The sequence below is a fragment of the Grammomys surdaster genome, unplaced genomic scaffold (genome assembly GCF_004785775.1).
Source record: "Grammomys surdaster isolate TR1022 unplaced genomic scaffold, NIH_TR_1.0 224, whole genome shotgun sequence".
Lineage (NCBI taxonomy): Eukaryota > Metazoa > Chordata > Mammalia > Rodentia > Muridae > Grammomys > Grammomys surdaster.
Window position 1 is genome coordinate 1,642,328 of NW_021604669.1, and position 24,650 is coordinate 1,666,977.

A 24,650-nucleotide genomic window follows, 5' to 3' on the forward strand; every position below is an offset into this window, starting at 1 on the left:
TTACTTTCTACACCATCTCTTAGCAGCAGATGGAGCTAGAGTACCCCTTCCCAACCCAGATGGTCAGAGCTGCAGGTTCAGTTAGGCATGGTGGCTCATGCTTACAATCTCAGTATTGGAACAGCTGTTGCAGGAGGATTGCTGTTAATTTGAGACTATCCTGGACAGTGGGCTCAATTGCCCTGACCACACCCAAGCTCTCATCCTCCTGAAATGAAAACCAAGTTTTTATATTAGCCTAGAAATGCACCCCCTCCCTTTTCTGGCTCCTAGGTTCTCCTGTCTCAGTGTTTATACCTTTACGCACTCTGCTGTTACAGTCTTGCTACATCACTCCGTCCCCAAATCCTTTGAGCTGCCATATTCACCATTTCTTCAACAGCATGTAACTTCCACACTTCACTGACTGATTCCCTCTTCTTGGGAGCTTTATCTTCCTCTCATCTGTTCAGTGAAGTGTTCTCCATGCAGCTGACACCCCTTTGTCTCCTATATCCTGCCTGATCTACTCCTGTCTTCTAAAATACTGTTCTAATATATTGTGAAATAACTGACTTTTTCATTGGTGTTTTGCACTGGAATGCCAGCCAACCTTTAAAAGCAGGTTGTTCACTGGTGTGTCTCATGAACCTAGAACAGCACCCTACCATATTGCACATACTCAGCATCTGGTACGTGCATAAGTGACTTGCCTATGGCATTTCACATGTGTGTCTATTTTATCCTGGGATTTCATACAGAATATTCTTAACTCTCTGAATTTATAGTTCTGAAGCCGTGTGTGTGTGTGTCAGAGAGAGAGAGCGAGAGCGAGAGCGAGAGCGAGAGCGAGAGCGAGAGAGAGAGAGAGAGAGAGAGAGAGAGAGGACTAATCTGGAGAACCTCTTTGCATGTATGAGTGATTCTGTAATGATTCTGTAATTTCTCTAACACAGGAGAATCCAGCTTTGGCTGTTGCCATCAAAACATGTAAAAACTGTACTTCGGACAGCGTGAGAGAGAAGTTCCTTCAAGAAGCCTGTAAGTTTGTTGAAATTTTTGTGGAACTCAGTTTGACTTTTTACCTAAATCTAGCTGTCTTTGCAGGAAAGATGCTTTTACTTTTATAAATATTACTCATCTTACAAGCTAATGTCTAAATTTAACAGATTTTCATAGGCAGACATGTTTACATGTAGAAGAAGATGGCACATTCCCTTTGTTATTTGCTTCCTATCGCATTCAGCATCTTTGGCTGACGTTGGCCCATTCACATAAATGGCTCTAGTCCAGATCCTGCAGGTCCCATGAGTACAGAGGTAACTATGACAACAGTTACAGCCTAATGGAACCCATAAGCTACAGATGAGTCAGGATCATGACTAGCTTCCTGCCGTACATAATCAGACAGAAACCCCAGGAGAGGCTTCCTGTGGCAGCTTCCTGGGTGACTTTAGCTTGAAGTGATTTCCACTACCCCACTCACAGCCTTCTGGCCTAGGTGTGTCCATCCGGTGGTGAGGCTATCTCTGATGAGCTGTGCATTATGAGCCTTCTCTCCTCAAAGGTTAGTGATAAAGAATAGGATCTTGTCCAGCTTATATACATCAAACAGCCTGATGTTCTCTCCTCTCATAGGATTACTCTATTCTCATCCTTCAAGTCCCCACCTTCTGCCAGCCACTGTCGTTCTCACAGAGCCACATTCTGCTCTTCTTCAGAGTTTGTGTTTAAATACATAAAATGATTGCATGTGCTTATTATCTGTCTCTCTCTCTAGTCTTTGAGCTCTACAGAGACCAGTGTAGGGCTTTGCCTGGGGAGGCTACTCGGCATGTTTGCCATAGTACAGAACCCCAGTGATGTTCAGGACACAAACATGGGATGGATCTCTTCCACTTTACATTTTATGCCACCTAGCTATCTAATCTGTCACCACAGAGTAATTCACACTGTAATGTCATATTACCTGTATCTTTAGTCATATTCCTTACTCCTTGATTTGAGAATAAAAAGAGGCCTGCCCAGTGACTTTTACCTAGATCCTAGATGATTGATTTCTTGAGTACGTAGGCCAAAGAACAATAGGCAGCTAGTCTTCAGACCTAGCTTCCTGCCTACCTTGAAGGAGTTTTTGTACATTAACTCTTTTTTACAAGTGCATGTATATAAGCAGTTGCTGTGCTGATTTTGTAGGACATTACTGCAGAACTCAGTTATAAATTTCTGTGGAAATAGCCAGGTTAGATTAAGACTGTTTTCTGTTTGTTTTTTTTTTTTAAGATTTATTTATTTATTATATATGAATACACTGTAGCTGTCTTCAGACACACCAGAAGAGGGCATCAGATCTCATTACAAATGGCTGTGAGCCACCATGTGGTTGCTGGGATTTGAACTCAGGACCTCTGGAAGTGCAGTCAGTGCTCTTAACCACTGAGCCATCTCTCCAGCCCCAAGACTGTTTTCTTATTTGGAAGGTTTAATCACTGTTTCAGGAAATATAACAGATGTAGTATAGCTGACAAACAAATCTCACCCCCTAACCCCAGGCAATAACAGGCTATAAGTAACATAGGAGAGCCTAGGCCAGGTAAGTGTTAGTTGTGGGCCAGATAGCAAAGATTTCAGCTTCAGTAACAATCTGGCTTCCATCCCAGCTCTCCAGAACCATCACTGTGCTACAGAAACACAGAAGGTGCATAAAGGAATGCACAGGCAGGCAAGGTTGCAGTGAGCTTACTTTATAAGCAAGTGGCAGCCCTTCACCCACCATCTGGATAGATAAGTGACAGGCTAAACTTCACCTGGGGTTTCTAGTGTAGTGTGACAGTTTTCCAGTGACTGCAAGACCCTCCTCAGCTCCTTATTCTGTGCTCTGTATTATCTACACTAATTATTTCAAAGGAAATATAAAGTCCTGATAATGATCTGTGATGTCCTGAAAAGCCAAAGGTGATAACAGATGCCCTGGGTACCTAGAAATTTTTCATAAAATAACAGTGATTAAGCAGTAACCTGAATTTAACAATATAGAATTTGGTTATATACGTTGGGTTTTTATTGTCTATGTATTTTATATGTTAGATACAAACAAGCAAGGGCTGGATAAATGGCTCAGCAGTTAAGCACATGTACTACTGCTTGCAGAGGATCTGGGTTCAGTGTCCTGCACCCATATCAGGTGGTTCACAACTGCCTGTAAGTCTAGCTCCAGAGAATCTGACTTCTCTTCTGTCCTTTCTGGACACCTGCACTCACATATGCATGCTCACTCACAGACAGATACTTTTGCTGGTATTTCCTTGCTTGACATCTTTTTGTTTTTGTTTTTGCATTTTAGCAGTCTTAAGTCCTGTGTTTCTAAGTAGTTGCCTTTAAAATTTGGAGTTTCTTTTGAAGTTCTGTAACTCTTAAGGTTAGTTTTTGTTTTGATGCTAGAGAGTTGTAGAAATTATGAATGCTTATGTGTCATACATGTATATGCAGTACATTCTGGGTCCTCTTGAGCTTACTCAGGTGGTCAAGCCCCATGACTTCTGTAAATATCACTTGACATAGGTTCCTTCTGAAAGGTAGTGTTTCACAGTACAACATGGCAGCCAGACAGCATCTAGGGTTTCTCTTTCATACACTTCCTCACTTGTATGTGAGAACCGGTCTTCATTAGGGGCCTGAGAACAGCCATTTATACTCAGGAGAACAAGACCACAGTGGTTAGGTGTTGGCACTATTTATCTTCAAGATAGAAGTCCCTTGGTTGGTAGTGGCTTTAGCTCTAGGATGCCCTTTTCCACCTTATTTTCTCTCTAGAATGGGTTTTATCTGGTGTCCTCGTGGTACCATGAGCTTTGTTTGTGCTACCTTTCACCCATATCCAGTCAGGATATGGCATTGAGCACAAAGTTTTTATGCTTTCAGCCTTATGTGTGAATTGAGATGAAACTGAAAAGGCTTTAGGAGATTAACGGGACACCACTTTTCCCCCAGTAACAATGCGTCAGTTTGACCATCCTCACATCGTGAAGCTGATTGGAGTCATTACAGAGAACCCTGTCTGGATAATCATGGAGTTGTGCACACTTGGAGAGGTATAAAAACCCCAGCCTGACCAGCCATTGGTGATGACAGCCTCACAGGTGCTGTATGATAGCCCTCATTTGCATGACACAATACACAGGTCACATCCCCGAGTATTATATATGCTTTTCATTCAGAAGCTGTGGTATAAATGTCTTCATCATTTAAGCTGAGCATGAGAGAACAGTTGTAGTCCTTACTTCTGTTGAGACTGAAGAGGGTTGATCACTTGTCCCCAAGAATTTGAGGCTATTCTGGACGATATTGGATAAGACTCCCATCTTCAGAATAAAATGATAGTCCCCTCTACAGCACTGGCAGCAGTTTCCTGTCCATCTAGATGTATGATTGAAAGAGGTGACAACAGATGCCCAGATAGTTTTCCTTGTGTGCCTTGCCTGAAGAACTAGGCCAGTGATCCGAGGATGAGGGAAGCAGTGGTAAATCCAAACAGCTTCTTAATCCTTCTGAGAGTTCACTTGTACTCTTTCAGACGAACCCATTACTCAGTTTCTTTGAAAACTATGAGTAACAGAGTGTCATTGGTCCTGTTTGACATTCTCCAAACATGGAAACTAATCATTCATCACCTCTAGAACAAGGTGGGATGGAAGCTTGCTAGAGAAGCAGATCCTGAGAGCCACCCAAGCTGCTGAGTCAGACTTTCAACTGGGCAGGGAGTTGGCCAGCATTCACTTTACACCACCCCCCTCCCTTCCCTCTGTCCTCTGTTCCACATTAGTTGGAGGGTGACATGTGGTTTGGATTTACAGGTTTGTTTGTTTTATTATACTCTTGCTTTTGAGGAGTTTGCTAATTACCATTGCTAAATGCTTCCCATTTATTTATTTATTTATTTATTTATTTATTTATTTATTTATTTATTTATTTAGAAATTGGCGTGTTGATAAACCCCATATAATCATCTAGCTGAATGAATGGTGTCAGTGGTAAGACTAGTCAGCTCAGTGGGAGAAACACCCAGTGTGTGACCATTTTAGGTTTCTGCATCCAAACCCTGGATGAGGAAAGAAAGTGGACTCCTCTTTGTCCCATCTTATCCTCAAACACTCCCTGAAGCACAGCAAAGCACAGTAGGGGTAGATGGTGTTTGTTGTGTGCTGTACTTGAAGTAGTGACTGGCCGTTTTTTTTTTTTGGGGGGGGTATTACTGTCTAGCGGTACTTTACAACATCCTTTTTTCTTTTCCTCAGGCCTATTTTTTGCATGTTTTAGAAATTTGTCTGTAGTCATAAAGATGTAAGATTTATTATATATATATATATATGAATGAGTATACGGTAGCTGTCATCAGACATATCAGAAGAGGGCATCGGATCCCATTACAGATAGTTTTGAGTCACCATGTGGTTGCTGGGAATTGAACTCAAGACCTCTGGAAGAGCAATCAGTGCTCTAAACCACTGAGCCATCTTCCAGCACAAAGATTCTAATTTTAAAGAGGATTTTAAATAAATAATAATTGTTTCATCTTTTACACTTCTATCAAAGAAGACCTAAAGTATAGTACAATTTAAAATCCTTTTTGAGAACTGGGCATGGTGGTACATGCCTTTTATCCTAGTGCTCAGGAGGCAGACAGGCAGATCACTATGTGTTGGAGGCCAGCCAGAGTTACAAAGCAAGATTTTGTCTCATAAAAAAATACATAAAACAAACAAAAATGCATTTAGGAACCTTCACAGTAGTGTTGAGTGTTTTGTGATGTTAATATCTATACTCTGTCTCTAATTATCTTTTTTTGTCTTGGCCATTGTTTCAAAAGCTGAGGTCATTTTTGCAAGTAAGGAAATACAGCCTGGATCTGGCATCTTTGATCTTATATGCCTATCAGCTTAGTACAGCACTCGCATATCTGGAGAGCAAAAGATTTGTTCACAGGTAAGGCATTCATGAAGCTGCATCATTGCCTTCTGATAGGGGTAAGCAGTATACACATGTATTAGCTTTTCTTACCACTAACAGAAACAACTGCAGGATGAAAGGATTTATTTTGGTTTGTGGTTTCAAGGGGTCTGGCTGTGGTTGAAGGGAAGGAATGGTAGTAGAAGTAGCTCTGTCTGTAGCATCAAGAAGTAGCCTGGAACCAATCAACCATGGCCTGTGCTAGTGACCTCCTTTTCCACTTAGGTCCCATCTCCAAAAAGTTCCACAAGCTCTCAAAACAAGCCAACATTAGCGCGGAACCAGGTGTTCAAACACATCTGCCAGTGGGGGTGCATTTCAGCGCTAAACTCTTAACAGTGAGAAACAAGGAAAGAAGTTACTCTGTACACTGTACATAGATACTTGTGTATCATTTGAGTCTACTGTTCATTCATTAAAAGTCAGGCATTGAGCCAGTCATGGTCCAACATGCTGTTAATCCCAGAATTTGGGAGGCAGAAACAGGCAGATCTCTGTGAGTTCCAGGCCAACCTGATGTACATATTGGGGCTCTGTCTCCAAAGGTGGGGCAGGAGTGTCAGGTCCTTTGAGAGGGAAGGGTCATGGCATGTTAACAGACAAAAGATTGTTGTCATAAACCAGCCATAGAGGCTCACACCGTTAAGCCCAGTATCTGAGATGTTGATGCTAGAGGAGTTGCATGGATTCTAGGCCAGCCTGGGCTGCAGTAAGGCTATTTCAACCTGCCCCTGGAAGTGCTCCCTCTGCCCCTTTTCTTGTGTGATACTTTAAAGTTATATGTTCCTTCCCCAAACATGAATCCAGAGCCTGTACTTGTGGAACAGTAAATGCATTGAAAATGGCCTCAAAGCAGATAATACCTGGGACTTTGCAGAATATCTAAATGTTGTAATGTTACATAGTTGTCATTCTTCAGAATATCACTTAGAATTTGCAGCTTTCGGTTGGAACACAAATGAAAGTCCCTAAATTCTAAGGATCATGGCTGAGTTACTATTTTGATGTCCAATATTATAGCAGACTGCATCATAAAAATTTTTCTGAACAAGTGCTTACAGAGAACTCTGTTTATGGAGAGTTATACTGACCAGGTATCACTGCTTGTCACTGTGTGAGTTTACTGAGGTGATGAGTATTTTCAGAAATGTTTGAGAATACATTTGACCATTGTTCATAAGAGCAATCAACTCATTCTTATAAATATCCTCTAGAAGGAATACATATGAAGTAAAACAACTTATGAATCTCTTCATATTGTATATAAACTGTTTTTCAAAATACCTACCTGTATACCTGTATGTAATAATTATGGGTTGACGGAACTGTTTTAACTGTGCTTGTGGCCCCAATTTTTCTTTATCAGGGACATTGCTGCTCGGAATGTTCTGGTGTCTTCAAATGATTGTGTGAAATTAGGAGACTTTGGATTATCTCGATATATGGAAGACAGTACTTACTATAAAGGTGAGAAACCAGGGCAACAACTGGGAAATAGGCTCTGAATCATTGATATTTTGGGTTGTTAGGTGAAGAGTTGGTTTTTTGACAGGGTCTCACTATGCTAGGTCTCACTAGACTAGTCTCAAAACTTGTAACCTTTCTGCTTTAGTCTCCCAAATCCTAGAATTACAAGTATACGCCAGCACACGAAGATTTTAATGCGTTTTTTTAAAAAGTGTGTCATGATATGTTTGCTGAGGTCTAAGACCAATTTAAGTATGGCCTTATAAGCCAAAGGTGCTTGAAATTTTTGGACAGTCGCAACACAGACCTCACCTCAAAGTAACTCAAAACAGGCTAAGACTTACAGACGTAAAGAGATGCAGATGTAAACTTTAGAAGAAACAACATAATTACTCTTTAAGATCTGAGTTTAATAGGGACCCTTAAACATGCCACCAAAAGCAAAGTTTATTAAAATATAAGATTGATAGATACAATCATGCTGAAATTAATTGTATTTGTTTTATAAAGGATGAATGACAAGGTACAAAGTAGGATAAAATATTTGCTAAGGACATAAATGACAAAAGGTAGACTCCAGAATATGGGAAGAGCTCTTAAATATAAACAAAGGATGCATTTAAATACTGAACAAAAATATGAGTACACAAAGATTGTTCATGGTCTTGACCACTAGGAAAATACAAGTTCTCAGGCCCAGTAAGATAATACTACACACTCATCAGAATTGCTAAAAGAAAAGTAGTGTCAGTATAATAGAAACACAGATGCAGAGAAACACATTATTTGCTGCTTATGAAAGTGAAGAAGTATAGAACTGATCACACAGCTTCCAGTATGACACAGCAGTTGTTTCATGGGCATTGATGCCAAAGAAGTGAGACCTAGTTTCACACCAGACTTCAAGTACTAATGCAACTTAGTGGTTGGTTGCCCGCTTAGTGTGTGGGAGGCCCTGGTCTAATCTCCACCCGGCCTCAGCTCTTTTCAGTTCAGATCAGAGTTCTTTTCCCTGTAGACCTGATGATTCATGAACTGTTCTGTTTCAACTGTGATCCCTCAACATAAGAAATAGTTTGGTGATTTTAATCTACATTTTTCACTATTTTGAAATACACTTCATATCTAGTTCAAATCTTCACTAATCCTAATATTTTACTATAAAGTTAAATTCCAAGTTCCTATGTATGAAGACCAAGATTTTGTATCATTTGAACATTTAAGATAGTCAGCAGACAAATCCATATAAATACCATAATCAGTGATCAGAATCGAAGGTCTATAGAGAGGCTTGCTGCTTACAGAGGAGGAGCTTTAGAGCTTGTGCTTGTTCCTGACTGCTCTGGGCCCTTCCCTCCCCATGCTCCCCGCTGTGTTTCTCCTCTGTGCATGGGACAGTTGGCCTATTCTTTGTTTGTTATTCCTGGTACCACATCTGACTGTGCTCTTTGCCTGTCTTCAAGAATGAGAGTCCCTTGAGGAAAAGTGCCCTGTGTGTTCCACTCTGCATCTGGAGCATTAATGAAATTGTGCCTTACCTCTGGTAGGAAGGAGTGTTTTCGGGGTTGCTTTGATACATTTATTTTTCATTCGATTGCTTCTTCCTGCTCTGCACATATCAGTGAAGATGTAATCAATCTTGATCCTCCATCAATTCCAGTTTTGTTCATTCACATCTTTGCTAAAGTTTATGACTCCACATTAATTCTTGGGATGGTTTTTTTTTTTTTTTAGTTATTCAGGGTATGGATAGAGCAGTAAAACCTTTGAGCTTTCCTAGGCTCTACATTTCCATCTGAGGTCTGTCTGAGCCAGAGAACTTGGCTGGGAGGCAGAGCATAACTCTGGCTTCTCTTAGCAGAGCAACTCCAGGCAAGTGACTTACTGGGTTTGAGCCTTATTTATAAAGAATAGAACCCCCAAGCATGATTCATTTTGTGATTTAAGGTTATAATCTCTATAAGATGTGTTTATTATATGTATTTCCTGAAAGCACAGTGTTTGTGTCTGAGTCAGCTTGGTAGAGCATAACTGGTCTAGCAGGAGTGGAATTCTTTACATGGGACATTTGTAGAGCAAGGGTCCCAATTGCAGGTGAATGTGCTCCAGGATACTGTAAAGCCTCATATCATGGGCTATGTGTTCTTCCTGACATACACAGATTCTGCCTCAAATGAAAAAGGGAGGTCATTCAAGTTTCCTGTCTCTACCCCAAATTAGCCACTTTTCACCTAAAGCACCAAGTAAATGAGTCATTCTTTCAAAGAAATGGATGCTTATGAGTCAGAGCTGATACTTTTTATTTTGATGCCAATAATCTTGACTAGTTACTACTTAATTAGCTAACAAAGAAAATTCACTTTCTAAAATTAATCTTCTAGCTTCCAAAGGAAAATTACCTATTAAATGGATGGCTCCAGAGTCAATCAATTTTCGACGTTTTACCTCAGCTAGTGACGTGTGGATGTTTGGTGAGTATTATATTTGCTATATTCTACAAAATAAACTAGCATCACCTAAAACTTAGCATCTTCAGAATAAGCATTTCTTGTCAGATGCTGCTGCCGCATCCTCTGTGGTCAGTATGGCCTGTCATCACAGTTTCTGCTCTTTTCTGTCTGCCTTCCCCAAAGGAACAGCGGCTTGTTTTCCTCTTTCTGTTCTCCTTCGTTCTCTCCTACTGTTGCCAACGTGTAGATTCGTCTGGCTCAGTGAGTTGCTGCTAGCCCAGAGCACTTGTATTTTTGTCTTTTGTCTCTTATTCTGAAGCTGCCTGTCTCCAGGCTTGAGAGCTGGCTCTTCTCCTTTGCCTTGGTCTTTACACACGTTCTCTCCTCCTTGCTCTGTTGACTAGATTGTATTGAAAGTGTTGCTCTGCTTATACACCTTCTGTACTTGTAAAGTGACTGATTCTTCTTCCTGTCTCCAAAACTGTCTTTCCTGATGTTGGTCTTTCTGTCTGGAATGCCTGATTCTTATACCTTCTTCTCCAGCTGAACTTCTCCTGTCTAACCTAAAATGTCCCCTCTTTGGGAAGCTTCACATAGCAGGGATCTCTCTATACTCTGCTTTTTCTTCTGTCACTGATACTCACCTGTGGCTCTTGTGGGTATTCTTGAGTGAAATTATCTCTGTAAAGTTTGAAACTGCTCCAGAACAGAAATATAATTGTTTATTTAACTTCTATAAGTATAATTAATCATAGATATCAAATAAGCATTATTTTTCTTCTGTCTGAATGCTGTTGGTTTTTATCCATTTAGTTTTTAGGCAGTGTTAGCAAGGCTCTGTGTTCAGTCAGTACAAGTGCAAGTTGGACTTGGCCATGTAAACCACAAGGCAAGATACTCATCTTCTCAGGGGACTCTGTGCTTCATAGGCCTAGTGCCCATTTCTGCACATTTTAATATTTTTGGAATATATTAAGATTTTATAGTTAGTATCCATTGGGACATCTTTTAATTCAGGTGTACTTGCTTTCTTCATGTGAACTTTGCCCGTTTTTTAAGTTGTATTGTTACTTTGATGTACGATTGTTTTAGGAGTTTTTTTGGTAAGAAAATGTAAATGGTAAGAAAAGATTATCTCATAGCTACACTGGCATTGTTTTCCCATCTTGCCATATAATCATCATAGAATTGACTGTAAAAATACAATATTTAAAGAAATATAAGAACATTTTGAGGGGCTGGAGAGACGGCTCAGTAGTTAAGAGCACTGACTGCTCTTCCAGAGGTCCTGAGTTCAATTCCCAGCAACCACATGGTGGCTCACAACCATCTGTAATGTGATCTGATGCCCTCTTCTGGTGTGTCTGAAGACAGCTACAGTGTACTCACAATAAAATAAATAAATCTTTAAAAAAAAAAAAAGAACATTTTGGAAATTAAGGATGAGCTATGTAAATTTCAAAAAAGGTGCCTGGAGACATGATACAGTAGTATCATGGCTGATAATACTGTCCTAGTTCCCAGTGAGGATCAGCTCTGTCTTCTGCAACAGTGAGTTATTTTTGTCAGAGACTCTTTACAAATTTAGTTCTGTAAACTAAATTTGGGGCCAATTTGAAAAACTGGTTCCAATGAACACATAATATGGCTTGCCTCCTTAGAGGCTACTTCATTCTGCCCGGTATATACCTTCTTCTCAGGACCTTATTTTAAATTTTGAGGATAGAAGTAGATATAAAAGAATTATAATTTCCCTGGTAGACACAGGAAGAGCCCCTTAGAACTGGCCTGTCCATAAGGCACAAGACGTAAGTAGGGTCAGAATACAGAATGGCTCCGATAGGGTACTGAGAAAAGACCAGCTCTCCATGCCACCACTGTTAGTGTCAGTGCTGTTAGATTTGCTCATTTGTTTGAAAGATGAATTCTTTGGTGAATAAGAAGATGGTGGACAGATCCTTGCTTCCCAGAGTTTAAGTGGGTGCACCTTCTAAGGTTCAGGCATGGTCTTTAGATGAGATGGATGTTGTGTAAATGGGATTATAATGCCCTTGTGTACCTTGGTGAAAAAGAATTCAAGCTTTCTTGAGCTTGAGACTTAAATGATAGGGTTTTGTTTTGTTTGTTAAGCCTTAGTGACTATATTTAAAATCAGTGTGGCCCTACGTTGGTAGTGGGGCAGGTAAAAAAAAGTCATTGGGGATTTGTTTTTTGTTTTTTTTTTTTTGTGGTTTGTTTTTGTACTGGTTAACGCCAGGGACATAATACAGTAGCTGGTAGACTACTTGGTAATCCAGAATTTTCAGAAATAAGCTACTGAGGAAGTTCTGACTCTGATGTTGTTCTTGGTGCCACATGAACTAGCTGTTGCTATTCCTGTGTTTTGCCACCATGTTTTAGGCTAGTTGCCCAACTCTGCCAGCTGCCTATCTGGTCCCTTAGTCTGGGCCTTTCTCTCTGGGTGCTGAGCTCACTGCACTGTTTTCGTTCCCACTCCGCAGGTGTGTGTATGTGGGAGATACTGATGCATGGCGTGAAGCCTTTTCAAGGAGTGAAGAACAATGATGTGATCGGTCGAATTGAAAATGGGGAAAGATTACCAATGCCTCCAAATTGTCCTCCCACCCTCTACAGCCTTATGACGAAATGTTGGGCCTATGACCCCAGCAGGCGGCCCAGGTTTACTGAACTAAAAGCTCAGCTCAGGTAGGAGTGGGGTGGCGAGAGCCTGGGGCGGGGGCAGGTTTGCTGCTTCTCCTCCTCTGCAGTCATAGTTCTGAGATGGTTATGTTAGTATATCTAAGGTGGAACTGCTTCTTTAGAACACAGATACTTTGGAATTTGGATTGTATATCTTGTTACTTTAGAGCTGTCAGTGAATTATATCTTCAGTTCTTACTGAAGCTGTGATTATGATCTTAATTCATTTACCTACCGTTTGACATAGCAGGCTTGATCAGACCTATCATTAGAATGACCCAGCTTACATCTCCAATCTCATCACATAGAACTCCTCCATGGCATTTTGTGCACCAGCCACATCTGACTATTTTATAACTCCCTTGCCACGGCTCTTGACCTTTTTACATGCTTTATTCTCATTCTCTCTTTTCTACTTGATGGACTCCTATTCAGTCTTAATAATCTAGCCAAAATGTTCTCTCCTCCAATAAACCTCCCCCCATTAACCCCATCTCCCAAAGAGAGAGCTTTACTTTGGTGCCTTTTGAAAACTACTGCTGTTGTATTTAAAACATCTGTTGTTTATTCGGAAATTTTGTTCTAGGCACTTGTAGGCACTAGGTCTTGAGGAGTTACTAGTCCTCTGGAAGCTCATTCAGAAACCAGATTGGTACTGATTCCCTCAAAGAAGCATCTGCAGACTACCTTATTCTGGGTCTGAGAAGATTTAATGTCTGTGTCCTTGGCATGACTCAACCTGATAGATGTCACCGTATCCTACTCATTTCTGCAGCTCAGTACTGCGGTTAGAACTGGGCATCAGGTGACTGAAGAAAAAAGTTTTTTGAGTCTGTTTGAACTGAGCTAGCACTTTGATAAGATTGTGTTTTAATATAATTTACAGGATGTGCAGACTGAAACAGATAGTACTTTGGCTTGGTATGTGCTGCCATCTTCTCAAATTTATGGGACTTACCTGAACTTGACATCTTTGTTTACTGGCTGTATTGTTTTCAAAAGCATCTCCAATTGTTGCAGGACAGAATGCTCATCTAACTGCCTACTGCTCTGCCACCTCTATAGGCCTTAAGGAGCTGTCTTCACCTGAGGCTTCTTGTGGGAGTATGTCAAGGAGGTCAGACCCCATGGGAGAAGTAGGCAGTTTATAAAGTGAGGAGTGTTTGCTAAGTACATTTGTGTCCTCAACCTACAGAGCTCAATAATCCCACTGAAGAGACAGTGGCAGCTGTGGTCATTTAGTGCAGTGAGACCAACTTCCATCAGACCACTCCACTCTCATCCCTGAATATGGCTCCTTTCTTTACCACACAGCTCAATACTGCTTTTCTCATGGTAGGCTTTTGTATGCCTGTAGCAGCCACAGTCTTTTCTCCTGAGTTTTCTTCCATCTGAAACCCTGAGTCTTCAACTGCTTTGTATTCTGTGTTGTAACTGTTAGAGCTGCTTTGCTCAACAGATATGTTTGTTTTGCTGGTTGCTTTTTGCTCACATCCCCTTTCATCTTGACAGATCCTAGCCTTGAAATCTTTCTGGTGAAAGATCCATCACCTTCTCTGTACCCACTTCTTTGCTGACTTTTCAAGCTTAGTGTTTCTGCCTCCTGACTACTCACTATCTCCTTTCCTTACAGACACGATATTCTACCTCCGGTACTTAGACGGGTCATTTCCCTGCCCTAATTTTTGTGTGCTGTATGTACCTTTCCCCAGTGCCTGGCCCTGCCTCTCCCTTCATCTATAGCTTTGGGCTTGCTCTGCTCAGAAGCCTCAAACTTTGTAAGTTTCCTGCAGTACATTGTACTGTCTAAGAAACAGAGCTGTGCCTTCTCTAAGCCAGCTTCTCCAATGCCCTCAGCTCCTTCTCATCTATCTAGCAGTAACTGGTGTAGTATGACTTTCTAGAGAAGTATTGCTGCTGTTCAAGCACCTTCCACTGGCTTTTGTGTCCAGGCAAAAGCTGAAAGGATACATTTAGGGCAGAAGAATATCTTGACCCCTTAAACAAGGGCAGACTCTACACACATGAAATGCATCTTCCACTGGCAGAATCCTCCCATCTTTCTTGGCTTCTGTGTCCTGGCCCTTCTGTGACTTCGCAGCCTGCTCTTCAAATCCCTGTAGCTAGCTCTCTTGGGTTAGCCATGCTCCAGCCAGGTGCACCTGGACTGCGCAGGTCCTGGGCATGGAGCACAGATGATGGAGCGCTTTCCTGCCCTCGAGGAGCTCACAGTCTAGTATGTCTCCTCCCTACTAGACTGAGGCTCCTTGAGGACAGGGATCGTCATACTCACCTCCCGCCAGGAGCACAGTGCACATGTGCTCCTACTGTAGCCATGGCTATCTTGTATGCAGTGACTGCAGTGTAGTTGGACTTTACCTTTGGAACATTTATAGTATGGCCAACATTAGACATTTGTACTGTGTACTTTATAATACAATTTCTTGTTGGATTTTCTATGAGCAACATGTTACAATAATTAAATGAGTTCTGTTATTGAGGTCTGCTTCATTTATATTGCATCCAATTCTTTACTACAGAAGCAGGTAGCCCTTTGCCATACCTAGAAATCAAACATGATTCCCAAATTTGTCCCCTTAACTACTTTTAAGGAACCCTTTGAGCAGATGTATCACTACAGAATCCTCAACTGAACTGTGGGTTCACTGGGACTGAAGGCTGAGAAAGGGTACCTTCAGAAGCTTGTTACTTAGTAAGATTCTTGGCCATGCTTTCTTGCATGGGTCCCTGAGGGTCAAGGAAGTTATTTCTTTGTGACCTTTTCCATGCTTACGAGAGTGATCTCATGCAGATGCAGATGAGATTAGCTCTTGGCATTTCTGTTATGGATGAACAGTTCCTAAATGGCAGTATTTAACATGGTCGGTAAAAAATTCTCATATGCCCCCAGCATTTTGTTATTGTTTTGTGACTGGCAGATATAATGTGCATTAAACATTTATATTGGAAAATCCTTCCTGTGCCAAGGAACCATAATAAAGAGCTTTTGGTGCTTCTGCTCAATATGAAGATTTCCTAGCAATGACGTCTTGGAATGAAGCATCTGTGCACATAATAAAGAGCATCTGTGAGTGTACTGGCTCCTATTCAGTTCCTCAAGTCCTTTGTAGATAATGAGGGCAATAGACAAGCAGAACTACCAGGCTAGCTTTGTACCATAGCTTCTCTGCACCCTTTGGGTTTTATTGATAGAATAAACACACCAACAACAGAGTTGAATTCTGGATGATCAGTTTGGTGCGTTTTCACATGACTGGGAACCCGTGTCAACAAGATTGTCAGTCTAAAGCTTTACCAAAGCTGCTGTCCATGCCGTTCTACTGGCAGTGGCTCCTTCTGCCTTCTTTGACCTTCATGTTCAAGGTATCATTGGGTGGCGGCCTCTTTTGCTTAAAGCTTAGTTATATGGTATCCTGGTAGTCATGTCTCCTCCTCTGTGCCAATGTCACTGATGTGTAGAGTCCTTTTTTTGAATGATGAATATACCATTATTAATTTGATAATCTTGTTAGTGGTGAAAGTTAGGATGCTTTTAAGTTTGGGGTTGGAAAACTAGTAGTTCATTAACACAGCAGCATCTGAACAGGAGGCTTGCTGTCAGTTGTGTATGTACATAAGCTTGGGGCTGTATGTGTGGCATTGACAGTTTTCAAAGTGAGTAGAACTTGAGTTGTAGTGACAGTAGTGTTTTCCAGGTTTTGTTCTGTTTTTTAACCTTTGGATACTGCCATGTGTTTCTAAGCAATCCTTGTTCACACAAAGTAAGAGGATATATAAGTGGTAAGTAAAAGCAGTTTCCCAAGATCTCTTGTGTTGTAAAGAACGTATACCCACTGAGTAGGGAGGCCTGTGTTTTGAGCTGCTGTCTGTCACTGAGCCCTTAAGAAAGAGCATATGTATTGATATCAAGGGTCTGACCTCTGTAGTGAGCTTCATAGTCACATGATCAAAAAGTGACAGTTATTGACCTCTGCGTTAACCTAGCATTGTGTCACAGGCCATCATTGCTGCCTTTGCTGTGGGAGTCAGCATTGTCTCAGATGGTTTATAAAACAGAAGATTAAAACTGTAGAGAAGTTACTTGACCTGACATAAGCTACAACTCAGGAGGCCATCAGAAGCCATTGGTCTAAGTCGTCCTTGACATTGATATTGCATGGCTAGTAGGTACTAAGCAGGTCTTTTTGGGTCAGAGAGCACTCGATTAGTGTTCTAGTTATCAGAAAGCAGCTGTTGTAGAGCTCCTGCTCTCTTGCACGTTGACTATCAGAAGCTATGACTGCATTGCCCACTTTAGGATTTGCTGTGAGATGTTTGTTTTCTTTTTTTTTTTTTAATTATCCTAAAGTTTATTTCAAATTAATGATATCACATACCAGGCATGAGATACTTTATTTCAAATGGTCTGTCAGGATAGTCCAAGTGACTCCCAAAACAACGTAGACTGTCCATGTAGTGCTTGGTGGCCTCTCAGAGGTTGGGGCTGGACACATATCACTGAAGACTCCGAACATTCAGGATACACAACCCAGATCTGATCTGAAAGCCTTTTTCCTGCAATCTAGCTTCCATGGTTCCTGAAAATACTATGCAAGCTGTCAAGGGAAAGAAGTAATTAAACAAGTCTACCCAGCTGCAACACCAATGAATCAGGACAATGACCAGCATTGCAAGATAGCCATAGAGGTTCAAGAAGTTGCACTTATATATTGGTAGTACCAACAGCTAAGTAATTGGATCTAATGCTCATTCAACAAGAAGGAAATAACGCCTGGTACTCAGTAGAAGAAATCTAGCCAACTTCCTGGAGCAAGTGGAGTCATGCACATTAGAAGAAAAAAAAAATTGACCACCATGCATAATTCCTTATTACATTCTAAATCACATTCTTTTTTTATTGGATATTTTATTTATATTTGAGATGCTATCCCTTTACCCCATTCTCCCCCCCACGCCCCGCCGCTGGCTAGGAACCCCCTATCCCATCGCCTCTCCTCCTGCTTTTCTAAGGATGTGCCCCTACCTACCCCCCACTCCCACCTCCTCACCCTCGAATTCCCCCACACACGGTGTCCAGCATTCATGGGACCTAGGATCTCCTCTCCCATCTATGCCCAACAGGGCCATCTTCCCTTACATGTACAGCTGGAGCCTTGGGTCCCTCCCTAAGTGCTCCCAGGCTGGTGGTTTAGATCCTGGGAGCTCTGGTTGGTTGGTATTGTTGCTCCCCTCATGGGGCTGCAAACACTTTCAGCTCCTTCAGGTAGCCCCTTGATCACTTTGATGGTTAGCTGTGAGCATCCACCTCTGAATATGTCAAACTCTGGCAGATCTCTAAGGACACAGCTATATCAGGCTCCTGTCAGCATGCATTTCCTGACATCCACATCAGCGCCTGTGCAATCCCCATTAAAATCCCAACCCAACTCTTCACAGAGTAGAAAGAGAAATTCTCAAATTCATTTGGAATAACAAAAAACCCAGAATAGCGAGAACTATTCTCAACAATTAAAGAACTTCTGGAGGAATCACCATCCCTGACCTCAAGCTGTATTACAGAGCAATAGTGATAAAAACTGCATGGTATTGGTACAGAGACAGGCAGGAAGATCAGTGGAATAGAATTGAAGACCCAGAAATGAACCCACATACCTATGGTCACTTGATCTTTGACAAAGGAGCTAAAGCTGTCCAGTGGAAAAGGACAGCATTTTCAACAAATGGTGCTGGTTCACCTGGAGGACAACATGTAGGAGAATGCAAATCGATTCATTCTTATCTCCTTATACAAAGCTCAAGTCAAAGTGGATAAAGGACCTTCACATAAAACCAGATACACTGAAACTAATAGAAGAGAAGGTGGGGAAGAACCTCGAATACCTAGGCACAGGGGAAAAGTTCCTGAACAGAACACCAATGGCTTATGCTCTAAGATCAAGAATTGATAAATGGGACCTCATGAAATTGCAAAGTTTCTGTAAGGCAAAGAACATTGTCAATAGGACAAAACGACAACCAACAGACTGGGAAAAGATCTTTACCAATCCCACATCGGATAGAGGGCTGATATCCAATATATACAAAGAACTCAAGAAATTAGACTCCAGACAACCAAATAACCCTATTAAAAAATGGGGTATAGAGCTAAACAAAGAATTCTCAACTGAGGAAACTCGAATGGCCAAGAAGCACCTAAAGAAATGTTCAGCCTCCTTAGTCATCATGGAAATGCAAATCAAAACAACCCTGAGATTCCACCTCACACCAGTCAGAATGGCTAAGATCAAAAACTCAGGTGATAGTAGATGCTGGTGAGGATGTGGAAAAAGAGGAACACTCCTCCATTGTTGATGGGACTGCAAGATGGGGCATTCACTTTGGAAATCAGTCTGGTGGCTCCTCAGATAATTGAGCATAGCATTACCTGAGAACCCAGCTATACCACTCCTGGGCATATACCCAGAAGATGTTCTAGCATATAACAAGGGCATATGTTCCACTATGTTCATAGCAGCCTTATTTATAATAGCCAGAAGCTGGAAAGAACCCAGATGTCCTTCAACAGAGGAATGGATACAAAACATGTGGTACATTTACACAATGGAGTATTATTACTCAGCTATTAAAAACAATGAATTCGAGAAATTCTTTAGGTAAATGGATGGAACTAGAAAATATCCTGAGTGAGGTAACCCAATCACAAAAGAACACACATGATATTCACTCACTGATTATTGGATACTAGCCCAGAAGCTTGAAATACCCAAGATTCAACTCAGACCACATGAAGCTCATGAAGAAGGAAGACCAAGTGTGGGTGCTTCGGTCCTTCTTAGAAGGAGTAACAAAATGCTCAAAGGAGCAAATATGGAGACAAAATGTGGGTCAGAAACTGAAGGAGGGGCTGTTTGGAGACCATTCCACCTGGGTATTTTTGGTAGTCTTAAATGTGCTACAGTTTCTGTCTCCATCCCCAGTAATGTCACAGACAATGGGCAGATGTGAATGTTAATGACACAGTAGAGTCTATAAAGGTAACTTTATGCAGGCTGTATCCAGAGCCTTGGTTCCAGCTTAAAGCTGCTGGGGCTTTGGGGATGTATATGTGACGTAGGGTGGGGCATTGGAGTTTTTGTTTAGCTTTCTGTTTTGAGGCTCTGCTGCTGTTCAGCTTTATCAGTACCAGCATCTGGAAGAGTCTGTTTGGTCTGGACTGCAACTGTAACTTAGCCTGGTGGCTTCAGACAAAAAGTTCTTAAGTTTTTCCATTTTGTGTCTTGGTGTCCTACCCTCAAGACACCTCAGGAAATCAGTGCAGACTTCAGTTGACATGTGAGGCTTTTGGATGTTTCTATCTAGTTAATTGCTGGATAGCTGTTGAGGGAAGAAAATTTTTCAAGAAATACTTAAGCTGTGACAAGGTATTTAGCTTTCCTGTAGGAGCAGGATCACAGATAATCCTTTAATACAGCCCTGAGCTAATTTTTAGAATGAAATGAGACATTTTATCAAAACTTTACATATGCAAGTGTGGACATATGCTGTCAGCCTGGAAGGCAATAGTAACATCAGAGCTTTTTCAGATCCAAAGTTACAAGGTAAAGTGCCCTTAGGACAATGTGCTGGAATTTAAGTTAAGGCAAGCCTTCCTTGCTACTGATATAGGAACAGCGAGCTACACAATTTCTTGAACCAGTGTACTAATAACACTGTGGTCCTTCAGTTGTCCTACTTGGCAAATTTTGAATCTATTGCTTGTCTTGATTTAATGGTAGAGGATGTTGTACACTTTTAAAAGTAATTCCCAGTTTCAAAGATGGCGTCTCACCAACACCTCCTGTTTTCATGCCAGTGAGTTCTTCTATGGTACCATCATCTGGGGGCTAGACATTATCCAAAAGAAAAGTCTGTTGTTTGTTTCCCATTGAGCCCTTTTATTTCCCCAGATACCTGTAGAATCAACAGCTTTCCCAGAAATGAAGTGTAAATAATCCATCTTAATTTAGTAGGGATTTTGTGCAAAGTTTAAATTATTTCCTTAAAAAAAATTGTTTCTTACCTAATTCCTTTTTCTCCATTGGTTCTGCCACTCCTAAATTTTCACAGTATTTATCTTCCTGTTTATCAGCCTCTAGTGTAGCTTTATGTTTGCTCTGAGGATACCTGAGAGTTAGATTTCACAGGATCTATTTCTGAGTACAGCCATATAACCATTAGTTCTCAAACTTCTCTAACCCTTTAATACAGTTCCTCATGCTGTGGTGACACCCCCCCCCATAAAGTTATTTAGTTGCTACTTCAGAGCTCTAATTTTGCTACTGTTATGAATCATAATGTACATATTTGAGATGCATGATATCTGATATGCAATCCATAAAGGGGTTGCAACTCATAGGTTGTCTTAGTTAGGGTTTCACTGCTGTGAACAGACACCATGACCAAGGCAAGTCTTATAAAGGACAACATTTAATTGAGGCTGGCTTACAGGTTCAGAGGTTTAGTCCATTATTATCAAGGTGGGAACATGGCACCATACAGGCAGGCATGGTGCAGGCAGAGTTGAGAGTTCTACATCTTCATCTGAAAGCTGCTAGCAGAATACTCACTTTCAGGCAGCTAGGAGTAGGGTCTTAAAGCCCATACCTACAGTGACATACCTACTCTAACAAGGCCACACCTCCCAACAGGGCCACTCCCTGGGCCAAGCATATACAAAACATCACACAGGTTGAAAACTGATGCTCCAGACCATGTCATGGCTACTACTCTCTTGGATTGCACAGATCATCCAAAGGATGGACATTCTTGTCCCTCATTAGTGAGCCTGAGGCTTAGAAGTCATGTGGCTTGTCTTAGACTACATAGCTCCCAAGGTGCAGAATCAAGGTTTGATCTACTTTACCCTCTTCCACAGTACACCCTTCCTCAACAGTTTCACATTTCTCCTATACTTATCTTTGCTCTGATTACTTCTAATTACCTAATTTATATGTAGCAGGAGACATCTGGCCTGAGGGAGTGGTATCTCAGCTATGACTCACATTTGCTATTTAACACCCAAAGCATCCTCTGAACCCCAGTGGAGCTGTCAAACAGATCTGCTGCAGCTACCATAGTTCCTTCATCATTTTCTTTCTCTTCACACTCTCTTTAGTTTGTCTTGATACCATGTACTAAATTTTGTCTCCAGAGTTTGTGCCCCTATGTCACAAATGTCTCTTTTCCTCTCTGGAAAGTGACATGTCTGAGTCTTTCTAGGTGGTTCCATGCTTGAGGTTGATTAGAGAAATGGGACAAGTACATGAATGTAGGAATATCAAAGGAAAAGTCAAGCATGTAATTCTAGCACATTGGGGTGGAGGCAGGAGGGTTGCAAGTTTGAGGCCTGCCTGGTCTACATGGGGAGAACCTATGAAAGGATATGGAAAGAAGAGAAAGGCCTGAATCCTGACCAGAAAAGAGAAATTATCTGTGCCCAGAGTAGTTGTAACTCTCTGAAGCCAACATTTCCTTCACTCTCTTCTCTCTCTCAAATTTATGTTTTACTTCTAGTATTAATACTAAGAATTATAACATACATCTTTAACATCTCATTGTCTATGTAGAGTTCATCAGAGTTCATGAAAATGCAGAGGCTGGTTTACCATCACCTCAATCCAGTATGCTCTGTTCTTCATCTGTACGTGTTATGTATATATGACCCTGAGTGTTTGAGCATGTGTCTGTGTGTGTAGTAGGTGTTACTAGTCCCATAGTTTATGATGAGTGCTTTATTCACTGAGCCATCACCCCCACCTCCACCCCTCGTTGTTTCTTTTTTTTTAATTTATTTTTATTTATTTTTTAAATCAAATTGTAATTTTTACTTATTCACACAGGGGTTATAAACACAAAAAGGCAGGACATGGGGAAGGGGATGACACCAAAGCATGGGTGTTCAGGGGTACAGATATCTTTCAGAACAGAATATTGTCTGGGTGAAGGTTCAGGGAACAAGTCACTATGACTCTGCCTATGATTCACTTGTCCTTATCTAAGTTAGCCAAGGCTACCTATTTACAAGGTCTATGACTATACAGGCTGGTAAATTGTCACAAAAGCTGCCTGTTTGCAATAGCTTATAGCCATCTATTTTAACGTTTATCCACAGAGACCCAAGACTTGTTGTTAGTATACATGTATGACAGGCCTATTGCTGATTTTAGGCCTATGGCTGCTTTTAGGCCTTCAGTGTATAAGCAGGGCTGCCCCTGACATCTCCTCCCTTCTCTAGGTATAGAAGGGCTGTGGCGATTCTAATCTTGCGAAGGCGAGGATAGAAGCCTGACCTCCAGTAATTGAAGGGGACCTTGTAATGGCTCTGGTCCCCCTGTCATTGTCCAGTGAGGCATGAGGGCCATACTCATCCTGATGTCTTTTTCCTGGAGAGGGGAAACTTTTGACATCAACCCCTATGCAGTCAGGCTTGTCCCTCAGGGAACCCAGAGAGATATTTTTAACTTTTATTTATATTCCCTTGCAGTGCTTAGCCTCTCAGCCTAAGCAAAAATTCAGATCGCCAGTCAGAGGGGGTTCTGGGTGGCCCCTCTCTGCTTGATCTAGGGGCAGAAGTCCCCTTTTTTAAGTTGGGTGGAGGTGGGTTTTGGGAATACCCTAGAGTAACAACCTCATCTTGAGTCTCGTGGTCCTCCGTAGCTAACTTATGATAATGTATCTGAGTAGGTTTTGCTACCAAATTATTTACTTGTTGTTGCACAAAGTTAGTCAGCCTATTTAAGGTCTAGAGACCAAAAGAAATAAGGAAAAATAACCCAATTAATGGTCCCAAGATGGGAGGAAGTAGGGTTGACAACCATGGAGGGGTTGAAAACCAATTCTTGTACCAGCTCTCATCTTTCTCCTTCTCTCTCTGTCTTTTCTCAGGGCCTTCTCTGACCTTTTTCATGCTCACTTTAACCATCCCTGTCTTGTCTATGTAAAGGCAACATTCTTCTTTAAGGGCTGTACAGAGTCAAGAGCTGTACACAGTCTTTTCTATTGTAAAAGAGTAAATCAAGTCCAATAAAGTCCTTTGCAATTTTTGGAGGTCTCTTCAGACAGCGAAATGAGGCATTTCTTCAGATTAGTAATGTCAATCTCTAGCTGTTTGATGTTCTTGTCAATGGCCTGTCAAAGGTCTGAGTAGTATAAGTTCACAGGCCAGCATCTGGATTAGAACTTCTAACAGTAGACATCACGGGTGATTCATTTTTACCTGAGATACTGCCCGGGTTAGAGCTCCTGGGAGGCCCTCTTCCTCTGGGTTTTGTGAGGTTGGGTACAGAGCTGCCTCCTGGGATCTGCTCTGTGCTCGGGCCTCGTTGTTTCTTAAGATAGTTTTTTTCTATGTCAGGCAGAGTATCTCAGCCAGTGTAGGAACTTGCCATGCAAGCTTGGAGATCTGAGTTTAATCCTTGGAACCCATGTAAAGGTAGAAGTAGTGGGCTAACATTACAGAATTGACTTTCAGATAAGTTTCATGACATACATGCACACACATACACATCATGCATTTACATATATTAAAAATCTTCTAAGCATGTTTTTCTGTTTCATTTCTCTTGTTTCCTTTGTAGATTTCAGTTACATGTTATTCCAGTTGATTTGATTTGCTTACTCATTGGTGGGTTTTGTTTTTGAAATAAGGCCTCACTCTTTGGCTAAGCTGTCCTAGAACTCACTATAAGGCCCTGAGCTCAAAGACATCCTCCTGCCTGCCTTAGCCTCCCAGCTGCTGAGATTATAGGCCTGACTCACCAAAGATGTCTAGCCCTAGCAACTCTCCTGCTGTGAGTGGTTCCTTCTTCCTTCCTCTCTTCTAATAATTTTTCTCTATCTTTCAGTTTGTAATTTCTTCAAGTTCCCCAACTCTTGTCGTTTATGTCTTACCAAATATTGAGATTTTTATTTCAGATATCTCCAGGGTGGAATTATTTACTCTTTCTATTCATAGTTTCTATTGTTTTAGAATTCTAAACAGTTTTTCTC

General features: G+C 41.3%; 1 protein-coding gene across 7 annotated transcripts in view; it reads left to right on the top strand.

Annotated features, from left to right (window-relative positions):
• The window catches only part of Ptk2 (protein tyrosine kinase 2), a 177,820-nt gene that overhangs the window by 110,441 nt on the left and 42,729 nt on the right, over positions 1-24,650 (top strand). For all 7 annotated transcript variants that reach the window (XM_028773232.1, XM_028773233.1, XM_028773234.1 and 4 more), the window contains 6 exons: positions 936-1,020; positions 3,970-4,070; positions 5,846-5,961; positions 7,352-7,452; positions 9,834-9,923; positions 12,404-12,608. In XM_028773232.1, coding sequence (XP_028629065.1) covers positions 936-1,020; positions 3,970-4,070; positions 5,846-5,961; positions 7,352-7,452; positions 9,834-9,923; positions 12,404-12,608 — 698 coding nt within the window. The remainder of the gene's footprint in view (positions 1-935; positions 1,021-3,969; positions 4,071-5,845; positions 5,962-7,351; positions 7,453-9,833; positions 9,924-12,403; positions 12,609-24,650) is intronic.